Genomic DNA, 22,744 nt, shown 5'->3' with positions numbered 1-22,744 from the left:
ATTGTTGTTAGGTCATGCATAACACGTAATATTAGAATAGGTACCCCTTAGTTTCAAAATACTTACAGTAGAAATAATTTGTCATTTTACAGATTATTACCCCTTTATTCCTCAAATTTAGCATATAATTCCCTTATATGTACTTACACGGAGGTACTGAATAGGTACACTATAATTACAAAAAAGTTACGCTGTAAATTCTGTTTACTTTTGCAGTACATTGCGGGTTGTAATTTTAAGCATTACCTTGTATAACATTGTGTGAAAACCACGGTAACAATAAAATTACAGGCTATTATTTACACACAGTCGCTGTAGTTATTGTTTCTTGTTTCTCAGAGCAGAAACAAGGCCTAATTCTGAGAGAAGTTTGCAGATCGCTAGCATAGTTTTGGTGGAAAAAGTGTAGAGAAACACAAAAGTGTTAAGTATGACTTGTGAGTTGTATTTAAAAAATAAAGAGAAAAGAGGCAGAAAAAAAAAAAACCAAATAGGTCTGATGAGGCGCTTGGTACTGCGTATATGCCTAGATAATTTAGCACGATAATGGAGGCCGGACACATCTGCCTCTGTGCAAAGACCGGCCTCTTAGCCAGAGGACAACATCTGGCATGGAACCAGTACAGAGACATCACTCGCTTGTGATGGAGCTCTGGAGATGACGAGGCTGCAGGCTATCACCAATTAGGCTGCCCTCTTCTTCACACACACACACACACACACACACACACACACACACACACACACACACACACACACACACACACACACACACACACACACACACACACACACACACACACACACTCTCTCTTCCTGTAATTTTGGTGCCTGTCTCGTCTCAGCATCCCTGTTTCTGTTACACCATTGCCGAGCCTGAGATCACAACAGAGAGAGTGAGACAGCGGAAAACAAGACGTAGACAGGAACACAAGTACGACAGCATGCATACTAATCAGCGCTGTGATGTACTCTACACTCACCCCCTGAGGAAGAGAGAGTGTGTGAGACAATGTAGCCATTGAAAAAGGTACCGTAGTCATGTTGCATGAGTATTATGTGTCTCAACTCAATTTCTGAATGCATAATGTTAGCTTTTTTCATAGCTTCTCACCCATTTTCTCCAACATGCACTTCTACTACTTCTATTCTATATCTTGCCCAGTGTTGTTCTCTAAACGATGCGCAAATTGCAGGATGTATCCATGTAGGTAATGCCATAAATGATAAACCTAACAGAAAGCACATACTGTGTTAAACGCTAAGCAGTAAAATGTACTGCATGAACATACAAAATTCACTTTTCTAATCATAGTAATGCAACACTTATAACACTTTATTCATAAAAATGCATAATTCAATTACAAAAAATAGTATCACTAGTAATAAGCATTATATATATAATTTAAAAATAAAAATAGTTTTACTTGTACTGATTTGATCAAATTTACTTTTTAAAAACATATATATATGTTGGAAAAACATTCCTGGTATTATTGGACAACATTTACTGCATGTTATTCAAAAGTAAAAAAAAAAAAAAAAAAAAAAAAAAAACTTGTAATCTTACATAAAAATCCAATAGTTAAACAGATGTTAAGGTTTCATTTGAGTATGGTTTTAATTACTGATAATTGCAAACTTTCTAAAATCATTAGCACAATAATCTAATGTTAGTTAACATAAATAGAATAAAAGTAAATGTAAAAGAAGCTGCAGCATTATATAATCTCCAAGTTCCACAATCAAATTTCCAACTTGCATTTGTCTTTGGCTCTTTACACTATCAAATCAGTTCTCAAAACACTACAAAACAAAATCTAAAACTAAACAGTGAAGGATCACTACATTACAGAAGTTAAATCAAAACAACTAAAAAAAACAAATCATGGGTGTCGACTTTAACAACCACTAGAATGCACCACAAAGCAGGTGCCCACCTACTCAGAGCTGGAGCTCCCACTGTGGCCTTTAACCCTAAACCCCAATCTTTAGCCCTCCCCACCGAGACCTGCACCAGAGAAGAGGCAGCCTCAAAACAATGACAGCTTGACAAACGAGCCCCCCTCTCATCTCCAGAGCAGTAGTCTCACACCAGGGGAGAGGATAATGAAAAGAGAGGTATGGCCAGTGGTTCAGAAAAACCCTCATTGCCTCTTCAAACAGCACTGTGCAGTCACACAGCGGGAGAGCGCTGCAGTATGGCATCTGCACCGCTCGACAGCCCACACATCACATCCAATCTGGACAAGATGGAAGCGACGCTCTCTGTGCCTCGCAGAGGTCTGCAGAGGTTTCAAATGAAGAAACATGCTAGGATAACAGCATGGAGATGGAACAGAGGGAGGACAGGAAACGACAGAATTGAGGGAGTGATCGACAGAGCTCTGTCCACAAATTTAGACACAAGAAAAGGATGTTTCTGCAGCTATAGGCACTTCTGGACCCTGTGGACTTCAAATAATTATCTTCGACTAGTTTAATATATCTACTAACAATTCCCAACATATAATGGAAATTTTGTCCATTTTCTGAAACGTCATGAATATTTCCATCATAATGCCACTTTCACAACATATCAGATAATTTATTTTATTTAATAGCATTCTAATAGAAATGTAAACATTTTTAGAATGTTTAATTTTACGCTGAGCATTTTATAAATCCACAAAACACATAATTAAAATATATATATGCGCCATAAAAATGTTGTTCACGATGGAAAAATTAACCTATTCAAAACTTAATAAATCAAAATAACATACAAAAAAAAAACAAAAATGCTAGTCACAACTGGAAAGTCAAATATTGTGTAATAATAATATAAACAATTTCCTCACAATAAACATTAAAATGGTTAATGTCTTTTTTCACATATTTTAGACCGAAGGTCGGGATCTGGGCAGAGTGTGATTTAAAACAAAGCAGAAATTGCAGATAATAATGCTTTTAATGTCACCTTTCATATACATAACCAATTTTATAACAACAGACTGCATCTGTTTTTGCAAATAAACTCTTCATATATACATAACCAATTTGATAACAACTGGCTGCTAATGGTTTTGTTTTGTGTATTTCATGTTTTTGTTCAAAAGTTTGGATCTGGGTAGAGTGTAAAATCTATATATAAGGCTTTTGAAAACTCACAAAACTAATTTATAAAGGAATGATTATAATGTAAGCTTCATATAACAAAAATGGGAAAATCTTATTATTATAGTGCCCATAGCTATAAAAACATCCGTGAAGACGTCATTTTATCTTTTTGAATGACACAGATCTCTCAATTAGAGGCCAATCTTGTCACAACAAGCACTGAGCAGTCACGAAAGCTCCTCAAACTGCCGCTCTCCTGGTCTGTAATGAGAGAGACGGAACTGGAGGACCGCAGGTAGAAAGGAGTGTACATGGCTGGTCACTCTCTCCATCTGCCCCGCCATCTGTTGCTACTTTCATTTAGTGCTCTGTGGCATCCAGCTCCTCTGATATGCAGGATCAGCCCAACACATGCAAATGGAGACACTCAGTTACGCAGGAATATATGTCTCATCCGTTTCTGTCTCCCTTTCCATCTAGCTCCCACACAATCTCACATGAAGCACTTTTACTCAGACAAAACAAAATAAATTAATTAAGAAAACTGACCTGGTAAAATTGAAATGTAATCTAATAAATTACATGATGTGCCAATCCATAAAATAGCCTAATCAAAATTAATCATATACCGATGGTTTTTTAATGATTATTTAATTAATATTTTGAATTAGATTTAATATTTTCTGTTGTGTTTTTTTAATTTATTTTTTAAATATGTCTATATAGTTTTTGTGAAGTTTATGTTTTAGTTCTACTAAATGAAAATGAAAAAATGTTGCTTTGGCAACTAGTTGAAAAAATCTGAGTTAAAGATTTAGTAAATTGTTGTGTGTGTCTGTAATTTTTATTTTATTTTTATTTTTTTATAAAGTTATGGTTTTTAGTTTTAGATTACTTAGTTTTAGTTATTTTAGTACTTAAACTAAATAAAAACAAGAAATGTTACATTGGCAGCTAGCTGAAATAAAATATGCCATTTTTATGGTTTTAGTTGTGTCACATACAGCAATATTTGCTGATAGATGAAGAAAATATTCAAAGGCATTACTGTCTGTACATAAATGTCTTACTTTCTAAGGATAATTTTCTGAAATACCATTTCATGCATCTTTAATATGCACAATCACATTGTATTTTCGCATACTTTTTCTACAACCCCCCCCCCCCCACCATACTTTTTAAATCATTCGAGATCATTTTAACACCATAAATTGTTATTTACCATGATTTTCATCATCATCTTTTATTTATTTATTTATTTCTGGACACATATAGCAGGCTCCACAATAGTTTGTAAACTGGCAGCCTCAAAAATAAGCTTATTATTTTATTTTATTTTTTGCCATTTAATTACTAGGGATAATAAAACTTGAAATGCTGCCAGCAAGGGAGAACAATTTCAGGAAATGACACAAGCCAGACTCAAACTTGCATCACCTGCATGGATGCTCAACATTTCAGAGCGCATTTGTTAATCACTGCTAGGCCACGCCTCCACCTCGCATTCACAAACATGCAAATGGCCTAATCTGCCTACATCTGAATACGCTCTCCCCGAATTGAGAAGTTCTTTGAGTTTAGCTCGCTAGGTGACATCCGGAGAGTCAGCAGTCACATGGAGGAGCCGCAGGCCCTCCCTGCTAGAATACAGCAGCGCACAGGAGCTATGGTTGCCACAGGGATTAGGGAAATGTATGTTCAACAATCATGATAAACAGGATGAGTTGGCTCAGAGGCATCATACATTATTCAAGTTTGCTCGTGGTGAGTTCCCGCATGCCGATGGAACCTTCACCGTAAATGCATGTTACAATTTTTCTGTATGCAACACGACACCTCATGAAGTCTAAAAGCACGCAGCGGCCAGGGCAATGAAACGAATACTGTCTTGGGAATCAACATGAACGACCTGCCAAGCGTGCAATCCAGCAGGTGTGGCTGTGGGAAATAAAAGTGAAGTCTATTATGGCTCGACTGTTTGAACCCGCTTGTGGCACATCCAAATGAACGCTGTAGGGTAAAACTCTGTTTGCAGAACTATCAGGTACTGAGGGATGAGCAGAGGTTATGTGCTAAGTTTAGTCACTGTAAGAGCCCATTAGGACCCTTGGAGAAAAGACAGGAAATTAGGGCAGATGTTATTCTGGGGCATTTGTTTTCCTTTGATGCTTTGTTCAAGTAAGTCAAGCACTGAGAGCAGCTGGATGGTTATGGATTTATGTTTATTTCACCTCACACAGCTGGGCAGGACCAACTGTGAAAGTAATGACATGCTCCAAGAACTTTTTTTTGCATGATTTTTTTTTCTTCTTTAGCTCACCCTGTGTACATCTGTCGGTGCTATTTAATATCAGTTTTTATTATTTCTTTCATCATTTAAATTTAGCTAGTTTTGTCATGTCATATTCACTAATTTTGTCTAATTTACTGAAATATAGAGTATACATATTAATATCGAATCTACATTAAATAAATATGTAATAATACAAAAATAACATTTCATTTGTTTTAGTAGACCACACATTAAACAAAAAATCTTTTACAATTTAGCCATGTTTGTCAAGTCATATTCTTTAATTTTGCACATTTTACTCTGACTGAAATATACAGTATAACAGAATTATAACATAATCATTTGAAATTAAATAATTTTATAATAAAATAAAATTTAAATAAAGGAATAGTTTAAGTATACCACAAACAAACACAAATTCCCCCAATTCTTAATTTCAAATTCATTCACTTTGTCCAGTTTACTCTGATAGAAATATACAGTACATAAATATCTAATCTACAGTAAATTACAGTAAAAAATGAATATATAGTATATAAAAGAATGATCATATAATCATTTAAAATTATGTAATATAATTATATAAATTAAAAATGAAATGTAATTAGTTTTAGTAGATCAAACATAAAAAGTGTGTACATTTAAAAAAACAAAAAACTATAAGTACTCCTATAACTATAACTACTATCAAATCATAGAAACGATTTATCAACAAAAACAAAAACAAACAAAATAATTAAATAAAAAATGGGTACACTAAGGTATTTGTTAATTTTCAGTTCCTGTGCTCTTCATACTTTAAAGACTGTTCTTAGTTTTCCACTTGAAACTTTTTAGAATATTTCTTAAGTGTAACGTGTTATGGCAACAATGACTTGCACATTCTGATTAGAGCTCAAGTTTGTCCATTTGTTTCATTATCTGTGCAAAGAAATATACATGGGCATCATTGTTCACCTCTTTCAGTTTCAGTTCTTTCAATATACTATAATTAGATAATGTCACCCGGTTCTTTTTATCTTCTTCTAAAATCATTTACCGCATTATTTTCTTAGTTATCTTTCCCTCATCATATTTCAAGCATGTTTTAATTAAAACTGTTTAATTATTGTCATTAAGAATCTTTGTCTCATCTTCTCTCATCTTCATTATCACTGACAAATAAGTATATATATAAAAAAAAATTAACAAACATTTCCATAATTAATTTTCTTGACAAGATTAACACCGCCGCCTGTCTCTTTTTGTCTCTCTGTCTCTTTCTCAGAGTGTCTATCTCATTTCATTTCTCCATTCCACCGTTGCACAAAAAGCTGTTTTCTGAGACTGGAATCTTATAAACGTGCATCTGGAGAAAGCCGGCAACACCCTATAAAACGCCATCAGACTGCACCATTTTCTTTCTGATGGCTGTTTGCAGTGAACTTTGCTCGGGCGATGACAAAGCAAGCCATCTTTGATGGGTTAATTGACCGAATCATTTCCATAATTCCTGCACAGAGATTCAACAATGCGCATGTAATTGATTGTATTTTCCCACAGTAGCGACTTTGCTGCAGGGTGATATCAGTGTCCAGACAACAGCAACAAGCTTAGGAGAGATGCACTTCCATTAAAGAATTAGCCACTATAGCTTCAAGCACTTCCAGAATGAATATACGGAGGCGCCTATGAGGGGTAAAAACGCATAGCTGGACTTAGAGCTCTCCCAGAGTCCCGGGTGAATGTTGGCCGCTTTGTTCATGTGGAAAAACATCAGAATTAAAATTCTGCTAGGGAGGGTGACAAAAGGCAAAAACATAATCCATGCTTGAGTGGCTCTCTCTGAAGATGACATGGACTGAAGAGAAACACAATTACCACGGTAACAGTAACGTCAGCTCAGCTGCACTTTCTTCCTCACTGTCAAGGATGAGCTGACAAAAAGAGATATTTTTCTATGCTAAGGCCGAGGCGACAAAACGGTGAATGACGCCCTCCCCTACGCAACATAATGGACAAAATATCTCTGAATGAGTGCCACGTCATGAGAGAAAGAATGAGCATACAGATCTTTCGTAGAAGCAGTGATTCTTCTAACACCTCATCTTATTACTTCAGTCCTTAGTGAAATACTGAAAAGAATGCACTAAGCAACAAAAACAAGAACATACGTTGTGTTTAAACCCCTAAAAAGTATTTGGCTATTTAAGGCACACTTTAAAACGTACAATATGAATGTAAAATCAAGTGCACTTCTTAAACAAAGCATTTAAGTTGAATAGAATAAACATTTAAACTAACAGATATCAGTAGTAAATTAATCACAGTACATTAAGGCATTTGTTTTGTATGACAAGCTTCCTGAAATGTTATGTTTAACTATGCAAATGAGGCATTGTCTAATTAAATATGCACTGATTTGCAAACATTTCCAGAACAGAATTCTGAACACTGGATAACGATGTTCATTTTTTCCTCTCGTTTTGTTGACATATTAAAGGTTTTTACAGAGTAAACCTCTTTTTATCACTCGATAAATCAGAAAATACAGCTAGTAAAAAAACTTCTCACCATGTTTTTTAAGGAATAAAGTGTTAAAATTATATCAGGTGAATGATATATGAACAAAACCCTCTGTTAAAACCTAGAAAGTATATTGTTTACTGTACATACAGTAAGTGCTACTGAAGTGGAGATTTCAGATTTTTAGAAAGCAAATATGTGTTGTAATTGAAATATACAGACACAAATAGATAAAGTGTTTTAAAATAAACATTTAAATGTGTATTTTGGAGGTTTTCTTTCCACTAGTCTGAAAGAAGACAAGTTATAGAAGCAATATCTCAAAACTGATCATGAAAACAGTGGTTTTGTCCATAGTCTTGCCTTAAAAATGTAAGTTTGCTTTAAAAAATAAACAATTTACTAAAAACAAAATCCCTCTTATGCAATTGGTTATATCCAAAGTTACGAATAATAAGTTGCACTAAATATCACAAAGAAAAATTTAATTAGCTGCAGTAGGAGAAGGCACTGTATAAAATAATTTTACAATAAATGTATACATTGAATTACGAGCTTCTAAGCACACAGATGGAACATGGGCATGTTACCTTATTTTCGGAGCCTGCTGTTTGGGAACGCAATTCCTTTGAGTTAATTATAACTTTGCACAAGCATTTTAGAATGACAAAACTAGCATTTCAGATGCAGTGCAAAGTAATCGGTCTGTTGATTGGTCCGGTTTTATGCAATCCCATTGCAAAGTCACATGTCTTTTTTGATGCGCATTAAGGTAAAAGTGTTGCCAAGGTAGTTTATGTGCACATTTTCTCACGGGATAAGAAATTTACCCGACTTTTGAGTGCAAGTTTTTTTATGTGCATTTTTAGAATTTATGCACATTTTGGCATTTCCATCCAGCGTATATTTATGCGTATCCCAAAATGCGCATAAAAATAGGTGGATGGAAACACAGCTTATGAGACTGATGTGGGTGGAACTACCCAGCACAACACAGCAAAAATAGAAGCCAAGCTTATACAGTATCTAGGGTGACCAGACATCCCATTTTTTCCCGGGACAGTCCCGTATTCCAGCTCTATTTTCAGTGTTCCGACTTATTTTGAGAAAAATCATTCTTTGTCCCGTATTTCAGAATTACTTTACGACTGGGTGAACAGAAGACAGAATAGCAAAAATTATAAGTGTCATGCCATACAAAAACAGCCTAATCAAAGATAACTAAGCTTGTCGTAGATCAAAAAAACAAAATAACCAAAATACTAAATCGAATAAATGCAGTAAAAGAAAACAGAGGAGGAACCACCCCGAACAACAGAAACAAAAACTCCCTCTCCACCACAATTGTCAAATACACACATAGCTGTCAAAATGTCCATTGTGTGGAGTATCTCACGTAAATACAGTCGGTTACAGCTTAAGTGAATGTAAACAGGGGAAAATTAATAGTTGGATGTGCCTGAACTCTTCAGTTAAACAAGGAAAAATAAACCATTCTGCGGAAAATTTAAGCAAGGTCTTTTAATCGATGAAGTTTTCAAGTGAATGTATACCTTGACAAGGGGACAGCTTCAAGTGAATGTAAACAGGTGAGTGAAAAGCAGAGGAACACAGGGCAACTAAATGTGTCAGTATATTACTTTCATTTTATCACATACTAGGGACCTGGAAAATTAAAGGGACAGCATTAAATAGCCTGGACCCTGAACGCTGTCCAGGATTCTGTAGAACTCATTAATGTTAACCAAACAACAAAAGATGTCAAATAAATGTAAATGTTAAACCTACTGTATTAGAAAAACTAGTTTTTTTATATTAATTTGTATCTATTGCATTTGTCTTATGGTTTGTAAATTGCTTCTTTAGGTTTATATAAAAAATTATTATTTACATGTTTGTGTGTTACGTCAATTTGTTAAATATGTATATTGCCTGTTTTTAAAAATCACTTGCTAGATATCATGAATTTTCTCCTATCGTGGTCATATATAAATCACCCCACCCTTCCATCATGAATTTCTCCCGTCCCAGATAGCCCACCCCACCCCCCGTGTCCCGTATTGAACCATGAGAAATATGGTCACCCTACTTATATCAAAAGTACACCAAATCTTGACTCGACATGCAAAATACAGGTACTTACCTCTCTCACAGGAGCGTCCCAGATAGCCCGTCCCTGAGCAGTCACACACATATCGGTTCCAGCCCTCTCTGCAGGTGCCGCTGTTCAGACAGGGGTTGCTTAGACACTGTTTGGGAGGTTCCTTAGAGCAGGACGGCTTCACCCCGACTGCTCTCTGGGCTTCCGCTATCCGCCGGATGTCCTTGCTCTGGCCGTCCATGAACAGATCTCGCACGCAGCCCACATAGCCGTAGTTTAGGAGTGCAGTCCAGACCTCCGTAGGGAAGATCAGACCAGCGCGGTCCTCTGGCAGGCCGCCCAGATAGAGTATGTCTTCCAAGTCCAGGATCTCACTCTCACCGGGAGCGTTGTAGGGAGTACGGATCGAGTTGACGGAAATGGTGCCTGTCACAAAACCACGAGAAGCAAATTTAATTTCGTTAACTTGATGTTTAGATGCCATTTCAGCAACTTCTAAAAAGTTTGATTAAGTTTTAATGAGAAATTATATATGCAAATTGCAGACTATGCAGATGAGGCTCTTTAAGGGTATTGAAATTATCCTTCATTCTTTCCTCTGTAAATAAAACCCCCTTTGCTTTCAAAGCACACAAAGCAGACGGAAATCTCTCAGTTTGTCTTCTCAAAGTAAATTTGAAATGATGTAGCTACTGTATATTCATGTTTAAGCCTGGAAGTGTGAAAGAAGATTTCAGAGCAACACTTTGTCACCATTTGTCAGAACAGCGCCTATAGCATTGATTTGTCAGTTTTGCATTTGTAGGTATGTGTTGAGTATAAAATCATTCTGCGGATGATCAGATCAGCCTGATGTAGATGTCAATAGCAAAAATATGAGTTATGAACAAGACTGGAGCTAGAAAAAATAGGAAGAAAACTTGGACCTTTGGCATACTGAGAAATCTTTAGCATAATTTCTTGTTAAGGTATGCACTTATTTAATGTATTCAAAATGTTGGAATACACCAACTTATTTAAATAATATTCAAAATAATTGTTTATTACTTTCACTTGGTGTAATATAATATAATATAATGTAATATAAGTTTTATTTCATTAAAAACATATTTTTGTTGTGGGAATCTGTATAATAAAGTCCTCTGTACAGTACTATATTGGGTGTATACTTATACTGGATGTGTATAGTAATAATTTAAATGTTACATATTGTTGGAAATGGGGCCTTACAGTCACAAAAACATTATAGAGTGATTAACATTCATATATGTGCACATGCTTTCATATTTTCATCTGATTTGTCTTGAACTCACAGTGCAAACCCTTACACAAAGACAAAGATTCAAAAAGCAGTCTCCATAGCAACAGCAGACAATATGTACCAGATTCACTGGATAGTCATCACTATCAAAAGGGCATATAACAGAATAAACGCTGAGCTCTATTCATATCTAATTTATTGGTTGTGACTGATTCAGTTCTCACAAATTATTTGTGTACCCTTTCAAAACAGGTTTCATTCTGCCCTCTTCTTTTATGGTTTATGTCTAAAATACCGCTTTTACAACAGTGGTCAATATAAAGAGCAAAAAGACAGTACTCTCAGGTGAGGCGAGTCTTTCACAGTCTAATAACGTTAAAACACTTTCACGAGTTCCATAATCACCCTCATTGTTTTCCTGGCGACTCCAACAAACAGGCATTTATACGCAGCCGGCAATTCAGAATTTTCCTTCTCATTTTCCACCACTGTGCACTGCCATTATTCAAGCCTTGAAGGCAGTTACAAAAGAAAAGCCATTACTGGCAAGATAGGATAGAACAGGCAGGGATTAACGCAAAGCGCTGGCCACTGCTGAATCCTGTTTATTAGTGTCCAACACTGAGTCCAAACTCAATAAAAGGCGGCTTAGAATTAAAGATGCCGCCTTTTCGGTGCCAAAACAGTGTTCCTTCAGTGACAAAAATGCAGCTTCTGTTATAAAGGCAAATTAGTGTGAATGTAACCGAGGGGTCAGCTGGAGGTGGTACTGCGAGGCATGCAACATGTTAAAGGGACAGCTCATTTAACGAAGCACTAAAGAAAACGCACATCTCATGGAAGTGCAAGGCTTAGTGAAAAAAAATATATAACTGCAGACCTGCAGACTTATTTTTACCAATGTTTGGACAACAAGCAGTTTTCATAATTGTAGATGTATAATGTGGCTGTATGTCTATGTGGCTGGTTTATGGGATCTTTTTTCATGCAATGGTGGTCTTTTTTGACTTATTTACTGTATACTTCATTGTTTGTTGAGGTTCAGTCAGTGACCTTATTTGTTTCAGGAGATTAAGACAGGCCTGTTAACTAATTACACTGATTGTGATGTTACCATTTTTTACCTCGGAGTAATTATTGACATTACTTATCCATTATCGACTTTACTTTTAGTACTATTTTACTTTTTTCTATTTTGAGGAAATTGTACCAAAGGTTTGTTGCTGAAATATTGGTAAAAATAAACTTGTGAATAAAATGAGTGTACAGTTACAGTATATATTTTATTTCACAGAAGGGCAGAACATTCTGTCATTTACTCACTCTTATGTCATCCAAACCTGTATGACTTTCTTTGTTTTCTGGGTAACACACACACACACACACACACACACACACACACACACACACGTACTTTCTATTCCCTTACCCTAACCTTTCTTCTATTTTAGATTTTCCAAAAAGATCATTCTGTATGGTTTATAAGCTTGGATTTTAAATGCCTCTAAAATCTAAACAAACATTGGAAAAAATGTATGGATTTTCATTATAATGAGTTTGAGAATAGATCACAGGAAAAAACAGCAGGAGGTTTTGGGGCATTAAGTGAGTATGTACATTTATATTAGTGCCAAGCTCCAGTAAAGGATGTGTTTGTTCTCAGATCTGTGATTTATTTTCATCATTAATGGCTATTGTGGGATTTCAATGAATAGCTGCAGTATCGTTCTGCTATGCTTTCCAGTCTGTGATGTAGAGCTCTGGGCCTGAGCTCAGAACTGCGTCACATACCTCGAGAGGGAGAAAAATTCACTTTGAGATTAAATGTGATTGCATAGACTGATTACGGCCTCCTGTATCTGACTCATTATTCACAGGCACACCCAAAGAACAGGGAGAAACACCAGAAATGGTGGCACAGTAAATTATAATTATGATCCATGCAACTTGTTCCCTGCCAAGCATTTCGATGAATACGCTGAAATAGTGCTTTCCGTTCTATTCCACTTGATACATCACTGCAGAGATGCCACTTGTAACATGCTAACAGTGTTAGTAAATAAGAATTTCATTTTCCTCTAAGCCTGTAATAAGTCGGTGTGGATTTGATGGGGCATAGCGGCACTTTCTCCTCCTCTCGCACTCACACACACACACATACACACACACACACACACACACACACACACACACACACACACACACACACACACACACACACACACACACACACACACACACACACATTATCTTGTCCTGTGTTGCGCACTTGGCGACTGTACCCCTAAACAGCAGCCAAACATCTCCCCCGGGTCATCAGTAATGAGCATTCTCCATCATCTTGACTTCCATTCACTCTGCTCAGTGATTACACAGCACGGCCTAATGCTGGGTGGGTTTTACTTTAAGTACACACGCACAAATATACACACACCAGTGGAGTAGAGTGGATTTCTGAAAAAGGAGTCAAAGTCTCTCAGTTTTTTTTTTCATTCCAATTTAAATTCATGTTCCAGTTCATTTGATGTTAACATGGTTGCAGCTTGAAGTGTGAATGGAATGCACTTTATCTTACACCATCAACAAACATTCAATGTCATATTATTTTTATATGCATTATATATATATATATATATATATATATATATATATATATATATATATATATATATATATATAAATTGCTATATGGAAACTACGCCACCATTCAAAAGTTTATGACATGAAATTGTAACAATCTTTCACATTTTTACTGTATTTACTGTATTTTAGTTTTGATCAAGTCTTCACATGAGATTTCTTTCAAAACATTAAGAAAAATCAATATCTTAAATCAATCACTTAATAGTGCTGTCAAGGATTAATCGCGACTAATCACATCCAAAATAAAAATTTTTTTTACATAATTTATGTGTGTGTACTGTGTATATTTATTATGTATATATAAATACACACCCATGCATGTGTATATTTAAGAAAAACATTTATAACATTTATATTTTAAAAAGATTTATATATGTGAATACATGTAAATATTTTCAAAATATATGTTGTATGTGTGTGTATATTTATATATAATTTATTTAAATTGTAGTATATAAATGAACAGAATTAAAAACGGGTTCTTCATTTAGTTTTGACACACTGATTCTGTATGAATGCAGATACAGAACTGATTATTTGATGATGCAACAGATACAAATAGAGATCATGATTTTGCACTCTTTTTTTAAAAGCCAAATCACATTCAAACATTTTAATTTTATTTATTTATTTATTTATTTTTATGTATCATTGCTTCAAAAGGAATCACTGCAGTAGTATGGTATTAAAAGCATAACTCATGTGGCTTGTTACTGGTAACTGATGTTTGGCTATTATTATTAATAGTCACCTTCTTTTTGGATCATTAGTCAACAAATCCTCTGTAAACACTGCAGGTCTCATGTCGGTCGCAGGCACGGAAGTGCAGCTTTCATTTAACTGAGCTAAATGGTCACTAAAACCTCACTCATAGATCACTTCCAGTTCATTTCAATTCAGAAGTGACTGAAAGTGGTGATATCTGAGTGGGTGTGTTTACTTTGTACTTAGCCTGTCCATTTCCACCAGTTTGACACATTCATTCAGGCCAATTTGTGGCCTGGCTGCCTGTCACTTCAGAAAAATAAGTGGTTTATACACTACCCAACCTCATATTGCCCAACATTTCTGTATTCTCTCATCCTACTTTTTTGCGGAGGCACAAAAACGCTCCTGACGCACATCTATATGTCTACATATGTACATTCTCATTAATAGATGCATATGCAGACGCACAACCGTACATGTTTGCATACACGCACGCAAAAACACAAGCATGCCCACACACATGCGCACCCTGCACCAGGACAGCTGCCCATATATGATCAAAAGGCTTGCGTAGGCAGGCAATTCACACAGGCGGGAGAGTGACACAGCTCATTCTGCGGGCCTGAAATGCAAGGTCCCATCTGTCAATGGTGTTTCAGATTCCCATGAAATGCTACTAAGTGAAAAGGTTTATTCTCGCTTTCAAACTGTGCCTGAACTCACAATGACAGCCAGTGGATTGTGCAGCTATAAAGCCTGGAGAATAACATCAAACCGAGCCCTGTGGATAAAAACGATGATTTGATGAAAAATACAATTTAAAACCATGAAAAAAAAAAGACCTGCGCTCCTAACGAAACCATATCCAATCCCAATTGAATACTGTATTGGCATGAAACAAAAATACCACTCCTGCTTTAGAAATCTGATTTCATAAGTGCTCCAAAAGCTATTTAATTTTCTCCTTAAAACTTTCACAATTTAATATCACAGTGTATGTCAGAAATAATGCAGGTGACTGGCGTTTCTATATCCGGAAAGAGAAGATGAGAGTTTTGCAATAACCACGGATCAATAGAGCCTTTTCCCACGTTTTCAAAGAAAAAGTAACTAAGGCTGTTCCTTTGACTCTAGGCAAATGGCATCGATGTGCGAGGAAAAGGGGAATAGCGGGAGAGTTAGGGATGAACGTCTTTACTTGGAACTCGCTCTCTCCTTTGGAAAACCAAATCTGGTTTCCATGGCAACTCCGCCAGAGAAGACAGAGCAAGAAAGGAGGAGGAAGACAGGAAGGACTACGGGTCCTGTTCATATTCAAATGCCTGTCTGACAGTGTGCTCCGGAAGGCACGGTTACGACTGTGTTCATGCAAGCGTGAGAGAACCCTGCTGTCTCGGCTATGTCAATATTTTCGTAAACCTTGAATACCAGCTAACGTCTAACCATACACTGAATACATCAAAATACATTAGCAGAACAGAGCCAAATTCTACCTGATCTTCCATCTCTTTGGAAGTCCACGTGGTACCATTCCCCATCGTTGACTTTTTTGTTGACGGCACGGGTTTTGGTGGTGCCCGAGCCCATGTCAAGCAGAAGGTACAGGTGGCCGTCCAGCATCTCAATGGCAAAGAAATCCACCTTCAAGGTTTTGGGGCTCTTTGGGTCTTTCTGCTGCTGCGGCTTGGGTTTTCCGTGGCTGAAGAGGAGAAGGCCATTGGGCTCAGTGGTGCGGAAGTCGAAGGAGATGGAACCGGCTTTTTTGGCGGACCACTTGTCAAGGGTAATGAATGACTCTGGTGTCTCGAAGGTGACAGGATCTAGAGTAGCCACGTTCTCGCATTTGAAGGCCACCACGCCGCTCACCTTCATTTTGGGGTCGCCTAGCTTGGCCAGTCGAGACAGCTCAAGCCTTACATCGTTGTTCTTGTACACAACCTTTATGTGAAAAGAGGAGAAAACAGATTTCCAGTGAGTTAACAAAAAATTGACACTTTAAACCACGTTTATGTTACTGTGTATTCCAACTAAAGCTAGGAGTGTTGGACAGGGGGTTGAAATCATATTAATAGTGTTAAACTCTATTTCAATATTATTGCAATTTCAACCAAGAATACATTATTTACAGCTGTAATGTTTTAGTAACTACACATATGTAACAACATTTACAGCTGTAATGTTTTAGTAACTACACATATGTAAAAACAAACAACAAAAATTTTAAAATAATACATACATAATTAATTATTTAGTAACTACACATATGTAACAACACACAATGGTATGTTTAAATTCAAATGTGTAACAAAACATTAGTAAGAACACTTTTTGGTAATGAAAGTACAAATGTGTAACAGGACTAAAAAGCACTTTTTGGTAAAGAAAGTGTTACACTTTATATTAAGTAAACAATTCTTATGGATTTACCATATAATTACTCTGATGTTACACAGCAGTGGCCAGTAAGTTAGGCTTTACATATAAAAAGTGGACAGTTCCTGAGGAGTTACCATGTAGGTACACTGGTATTATAGTGGTGCTCCAACTCCTCCCACTTTACATATCCCTAAACCTACCCATTTCCGACCCATTTATCCCATTTCCACCCCTAAACATATACATATTGTTGTTACAAAAATTTAGTTATAGATGTCTTATTACACATTTGTACTTACACAAACCACTGGGAGGGTTGTTACATGTGTGTAGTCACAGAAATATTACAGCTGTAGATACTATGTACCAATGTGTACTTACATTGTGGTTACATACTACATACACGTCTAGTTACTATGTAAGTACACAAGTATTAGGGCCACAATATAAAATACCTTTAATTAATTTGTAATAAAACTTTAATCCTGAATTTATTATTACCCTTTTTCTTTATTTATTATTTACTTTATTCATTTATTTATTTTTACTTTTATTTAAATTTAAATTTATTTATTATTATTTAATTATTATTATTTATTTTTTTTACAACTTTTTTAATATTTAATATTTTTTTATGCATTAGGTTATTTTTTTTATATTTATTCATTTATCATTTATCTATTTATTTGTATGTAAAAAATAAAATAAAATAAATTAAAATAAAAATACACATTCTATCTACACTTACTCGTCTATGTATTGATAGTTCACCATTCTCCACTTGTTCACTGTCATTAAATCCTTAAAAAATTCAATAATCAATTTTTTAACTAAATGTGAAATCCTCTGACTACTACATTAACCACAAGCAGGTTCAATGACACCAAAGTGACACTAAAAGCTTAGTTTGAGAGGTAACGATGGGTTATTTATGCAATAAACTTCATGTTTGCCTTTTTCTGGTGCATTTTTGAAAGAAACAAATAACTATCAGTCTCCTCTGGCATCCGTGCAGTGATTAAACTCATGATATTGCAGCATAAATAAAATACTTCATTCTACATTTTAAATAAATAAATTGTCACTTCAGTCGTTACGCTCATTTTGAATACATTTATATGGAGAATACATCTCAAATGTGTCATTTTTGTGAAGCCTTTGTCAAAGAAACTTTGACATTCACACTTTTGCTGTCTTGAAATGAAAAGTACATATCCTTAGACTATATTTATCTTGTGCTATAGTGGGTATGTAATCATTCACGCTTCCCGGTGTCGTTTTACTATTCAATCCGAATGGAATCAAATAGCAGAGCATTTTCTGCCCTCTCAAAATGTGGGGCACAATTCTTTCCCTCTCTCCTCCACAAGGCCAAAAGCCTGTGATATAAACCCAAGCACCAGACTGTGAAGTGTTCACGATGACCCTCTTTTAATTCAGTTTCGATTTCATTTGAGCCCTAGCCAGGAAGAAGATAATAGTATGCGGATGCAATAAAAGCTTATTGATGATGCTTCAGAAATGCCAATCACAGGCAGGCACAAGAGCCTTTCCAGCCATTAACGGGCCAAAGGAGTGAACCCCTCCTCCTTTTTCCCGCTTCATAAACTCACATGGGGGAAAAACACAAGCGATCTGTGATAAAACACTGCACAACATGGCCGCCGGAGAAGAGCGCATTACAGATGAGAGGTTAGGGGCAGGGACAGCAGGTGGAGGACGACGCATCTGTTTGTGCCACCTGATCTGAACGATCAGGAGCCTGGAAAGCACTGACCAAATGCCCCTGAGAGGAGGGGCAAATTAAAACAAATGCACTAATGATGAATGGGCTTTCTTGTGCACCCTGCTCTAAACGCCTGAATAAATCAACCTCGGCATAAATAACTACTCACGTACGGTAACAAACACACACCTAGAGGTCCTCGATGTACCTCACACACACTCATAACATTTGAAAATATTAAACATGACCTTTGCAAAGCAAAATAATGACAAAATAAAATGTTAAAAGGTCCCTTGTACCGCCTAAGCACAGTCGTCCTTTTAATGCCAGTAAAGCCTGTGAATGAACCAAGAAGAGAATCCATTCAGAATCCTCTTAGTATGAATTCTTGTTCATGAGTTCAAAGCACTGGAGTGTTTGTTAACACAGGTCAATGACCTCAGGCCTGCTGCTAATCTGTGGAAATGATAGTGCCTTAGTGCAGACAAGAGACACCACACGCCTACACGCGGCAGCAAACCACAGCTTACACAAGCCTGCACTTTCATGTTTTGACACTGATTGATTGCTTGTGGATTGGTTTTGAAATGGAGGCTGGAGGCTGGGAAGGGAAACAAATGGTGAGTCTGCACTGCAATGCTTTCAAAATCTGACAAAATGACACATTACGTCATGTTTGTGCCTCTTGTAAGAATTTGTAGGCATTTAAAGTGTTACTTTCCATTAAGAAAGGCACTAGTATTATTGTCTATTTGATGCATTAGATGCCTCTGTCTAAAACCAGGATTTACATCTAAACTAGGTTCTAACAGAGCTGCAGACAGCTAAGAAAATCAATGCTAAATACTAATAAAAAATTAATAAAATAATATTAAAATTTTTAAAACTGCAAATAATAAAACTAATATGCCTATGAAAAAGTAGGGAAGCATCAATATTAAAATTAAGGCTGATACTGATGAGAAGATAATTATGTTCATTCAATGGATAATAACTATTTATCACTCATATCTAACTAAATTAAAAATAAAAGACTAAACTAAAACTAAAGTCAATCATTTTAAAAGTTAAACGTAAATTTAGATGCCACAATATTAGAATGTACAGAATAATAATATACTGTACTGTATATAGAAAAAACATTACTTTTGAGTTTAAGTTGTTCATTTTTAAGATTAAGATTAACTTTAGGCGAGGGTTTGATGACATCAATGAAAATGAAATATTTTATTTAAAAATATTAATATTATGTTTTATTATTATTACTTTTATCATTTAAAACTTAAATTTTCCCATTCAATCTATGTCATGTTTATAATTCTGCAGGTTCCAAAACATACCTTAAAGGGATAGTTCACCCAAAAATGACACTAATCTCAATTAGGAGTGTCAGTGGTCCATTTGAGAGATAGGTGGAGGTAATGCACTTATAAGTCTGCGATCAGCCATAAAGCAAGAAGAAGACGACGCATAACGCATCGGCTGTTGAGAACACGCTCAGGACAGTTTGGACATTGCGGTGAATCAGAGGTAAAAAACAATATAATTTCTGTTCAGTTTCTTGCACAGACCGATCGTTTTGTGTCTTTACACATCAGTGTATCATCACAAGCCACAGGGTTTCATTTGGTTTTGTTTGTGTATGTTTTTTTGACTCTCAAAGATGTGATTCCCATTCATTTCCATTATATGACCGACAGACAGCAACGGTTTGAGTTAAAAATCTTCGTTTGTGTTCTACTGAAGAAACAAAGTCACCTACATCATGGATGCCCTGGGGGTAAGCAGATAAACATCAAATTTTCATTTTTTGGTGAACTATCCCTTTAATCTAAGGAAACAATGAGCAAAAGTATACAATTTTATTAGATTTCTTTCTTTCTTTTTTTTTTTTTTTTTTTTTACATTTGTCCAATAAACAATTTTGATTCCATGTTGGGTCAGATGGTAACCAATGAAAAACTACTTCTGAGGAAAAGCCAGTTGAGATCCACTGACCTACACTGTGTAAGATTGGACATGATAAATAGACTAACAAGGTAAATGCCAGTGAGCATCCCTCACTAATTGTGGGTCTACAGGTTAATGAATGAATCACCAAGAGCTACAGCACCTTAAGTTCAACCAAGAGCAAGGCTTCATTGTCTCCCTGTTTCATAAATCAATCACAATCAGCTCGATTTAACTGCTTTTCACAAGCATACCGAGGTGAGCTAAAAAGGAATTTATCTATATATAAAACAAAAATGGCTGGCGTTTAATGTCTGTTCATAACATCAAAAGCATTTCCGACTTCCTGGCAGCCAGAACAGCTCTTTACTTCACCAGCTGGTGTATCAGAGGACATCCCATTCCACGGGGATGCGAGTCTAACATGGAGGATGGAAGCTGATGGATGAGATGACATGTTCTCTACAGTTTTCCTCTGAGGAGTATTACGATCACAGATAGCTCATGTCAAGAGCATGTGAGTTAGTGGACCAGTGATCTGTCACGCAGACCTATCAAATATTGCTGGAAACTGAGTGATCTGAATGTATTTCATTAAATGTATTATTTACTTATTTATCCTATTTGTCGCACTCTTGTTTATTTGTTAGTTCTGTCACTGTTGACGATCTGTGACCCATTTTCAAATTAACAGTCTTCAGATGTGAGGAAACCTCATCAGCAATGTTAATTAGAGAATGCATTTCAACTCTGCCATTGTGTTTCGGCTTCTGAGTCTGTGGCGATTGATAAATAATTCCCTCAGTTGTTGGTGTACGTGACGTGTTACGAGTTTATACAGGGCAGAGAGAGCAGTGCAACCATAATGGCAGGATCAGGAAAGGTCCTCAAGCCGAGATTAGAACTTGGGACGTCCATAATGCAATGACGTTATATGTCGACGCACTGCCCACTAGACTATCGATGCCAAAGAAATCTATAGTTTTAAACATTAATTACTGTATTTTGATCCTGTGAGGGCAAAGCTGAATTTGTAGCAGACATTACTACAGAAATCAAATAACGTTTCTTATTATTATCAATACTGAAACAGTTGCTGCGCTTAATATTTTTGATACTTTTTTTTTTAGGATTCTTAAATCAAAAGAAACTTCAAAAGAACAGCACTGATTTAAAGCAAATCTTTTGTAATTTTATATAACGCTTTCTCTGTCAAAAAATTATGAAATAAATTATACCAAAATAAAGTAATACATTGAAACTAAACTAAACTAAACTGAGACTAAAATGCACTGATATTTTTAAGGAGTTTTTAAAAATAAATGTGTATATATATATACATATATACAGCTGGTAAAATAAGTATTAAACACATCAGCATTTTTCTCAGTAATTATATTTCTAAAGGGGCTGTTGACAATAAATTTTCACCAGATGTCGGTAACAACCCAAGTAATCCATACATACAAATAAATAAATAAATAAATAAATAAATAAATAAACTATACAAATAAGTTCAGCAGAAATTATGTTCTGTGTAATAAAGTAGAATGACACAGGGAAAAAGTATTGGCATGGAAAGCCAAGACGCCAGCTGAAATCTATCAGTAATTAGAAAGCAATCCTGGCCCTTGTCAGTGGAAATGAATATTAGTTGGTTCAGTCCCAACTGATGGCCTATAAAAAGGTGTCTCATGACCAACGTGTCACACAAGAAACATTTCATGATGGGTAAAAGCAAAGAGCTTTCTCAAGACCTTCGCAACCTTATTGTTGCAAAACATACTAATGGCATTGGTTACAGAAGGATTTCTATACTTCTGAATGTTCCAGCGAGCACTGTTGGGGCCAAAATCAGGAAGTGGAAAGAACATAATTTCACCATAAACCTGCCACGACCAGGTGTTCCTCGAAAGATTTCTGACAGAGGAGTGAAAAAAAATTATCGGAAGAGTTGTCCAAGAGCCAAGGATCACTTGTGGAGAGCTTCAGAAAGACCTGGAATTAGCATCTACAATTGTTTCAAAGAAAATAATAAGTACAATAAGTAATGCACTAAACTGCTGTGGCCTGTATGCACAC

General features: G+C 35.9%; 1 protein-coding gene across 20 annotated transcripts in view; it reads right to left on the bottom strand.

Annotated features, from left to right (window-relative positions):
* LOC109104764 (neurexin-1a) overlaps positions 1 to 22,744 on the bottom strand; it is a 177,284-nt gene that overhangs the window by 85,880 nt on the left and 68,660 nt on the right. For all 20 annotated transcript variants that reach the window (XM_042735465.1, XM_042735467.1, XM_042735480.1 and 17 more), the window contains 2 exons: positions 16,104 to 16,548; positions 10,041 to 10,424 (listed from right to left, as the gene is read on the bottom strand). In XM_042735465.1, the coding sequence (XP_042591399.1) occupies positions 10,041 to 10,424; positions 16,104 to 16,548 (829 nt within the window). The remainder of the gene's footprint in view (positions 1 to 10,040; positions 10,425 to 16,103; positions 16,549 to 22,744) is intronic.

The sequence above is a fragment of the Cyprinus carpio genome, chromosome B12 (assembly GCF_018340385.1).
Source record: "Cyprinus carpio isolate SPL01 chromosome B12, ASM1834038v1, whole genome shotgun sequence".
NCBI classification, from domain to species: domain Eukaryota; kingdom Metazoa; phylum Chordata; class Actinopteri; order Cypriniformes; family Cyprinidae; genus Cyprinus; species Cyprinus carpio.
Note: the sequence above shows the minus strand (reverse complement) of the source record. Positions and strands in the feature narration are given on the sequence as shown.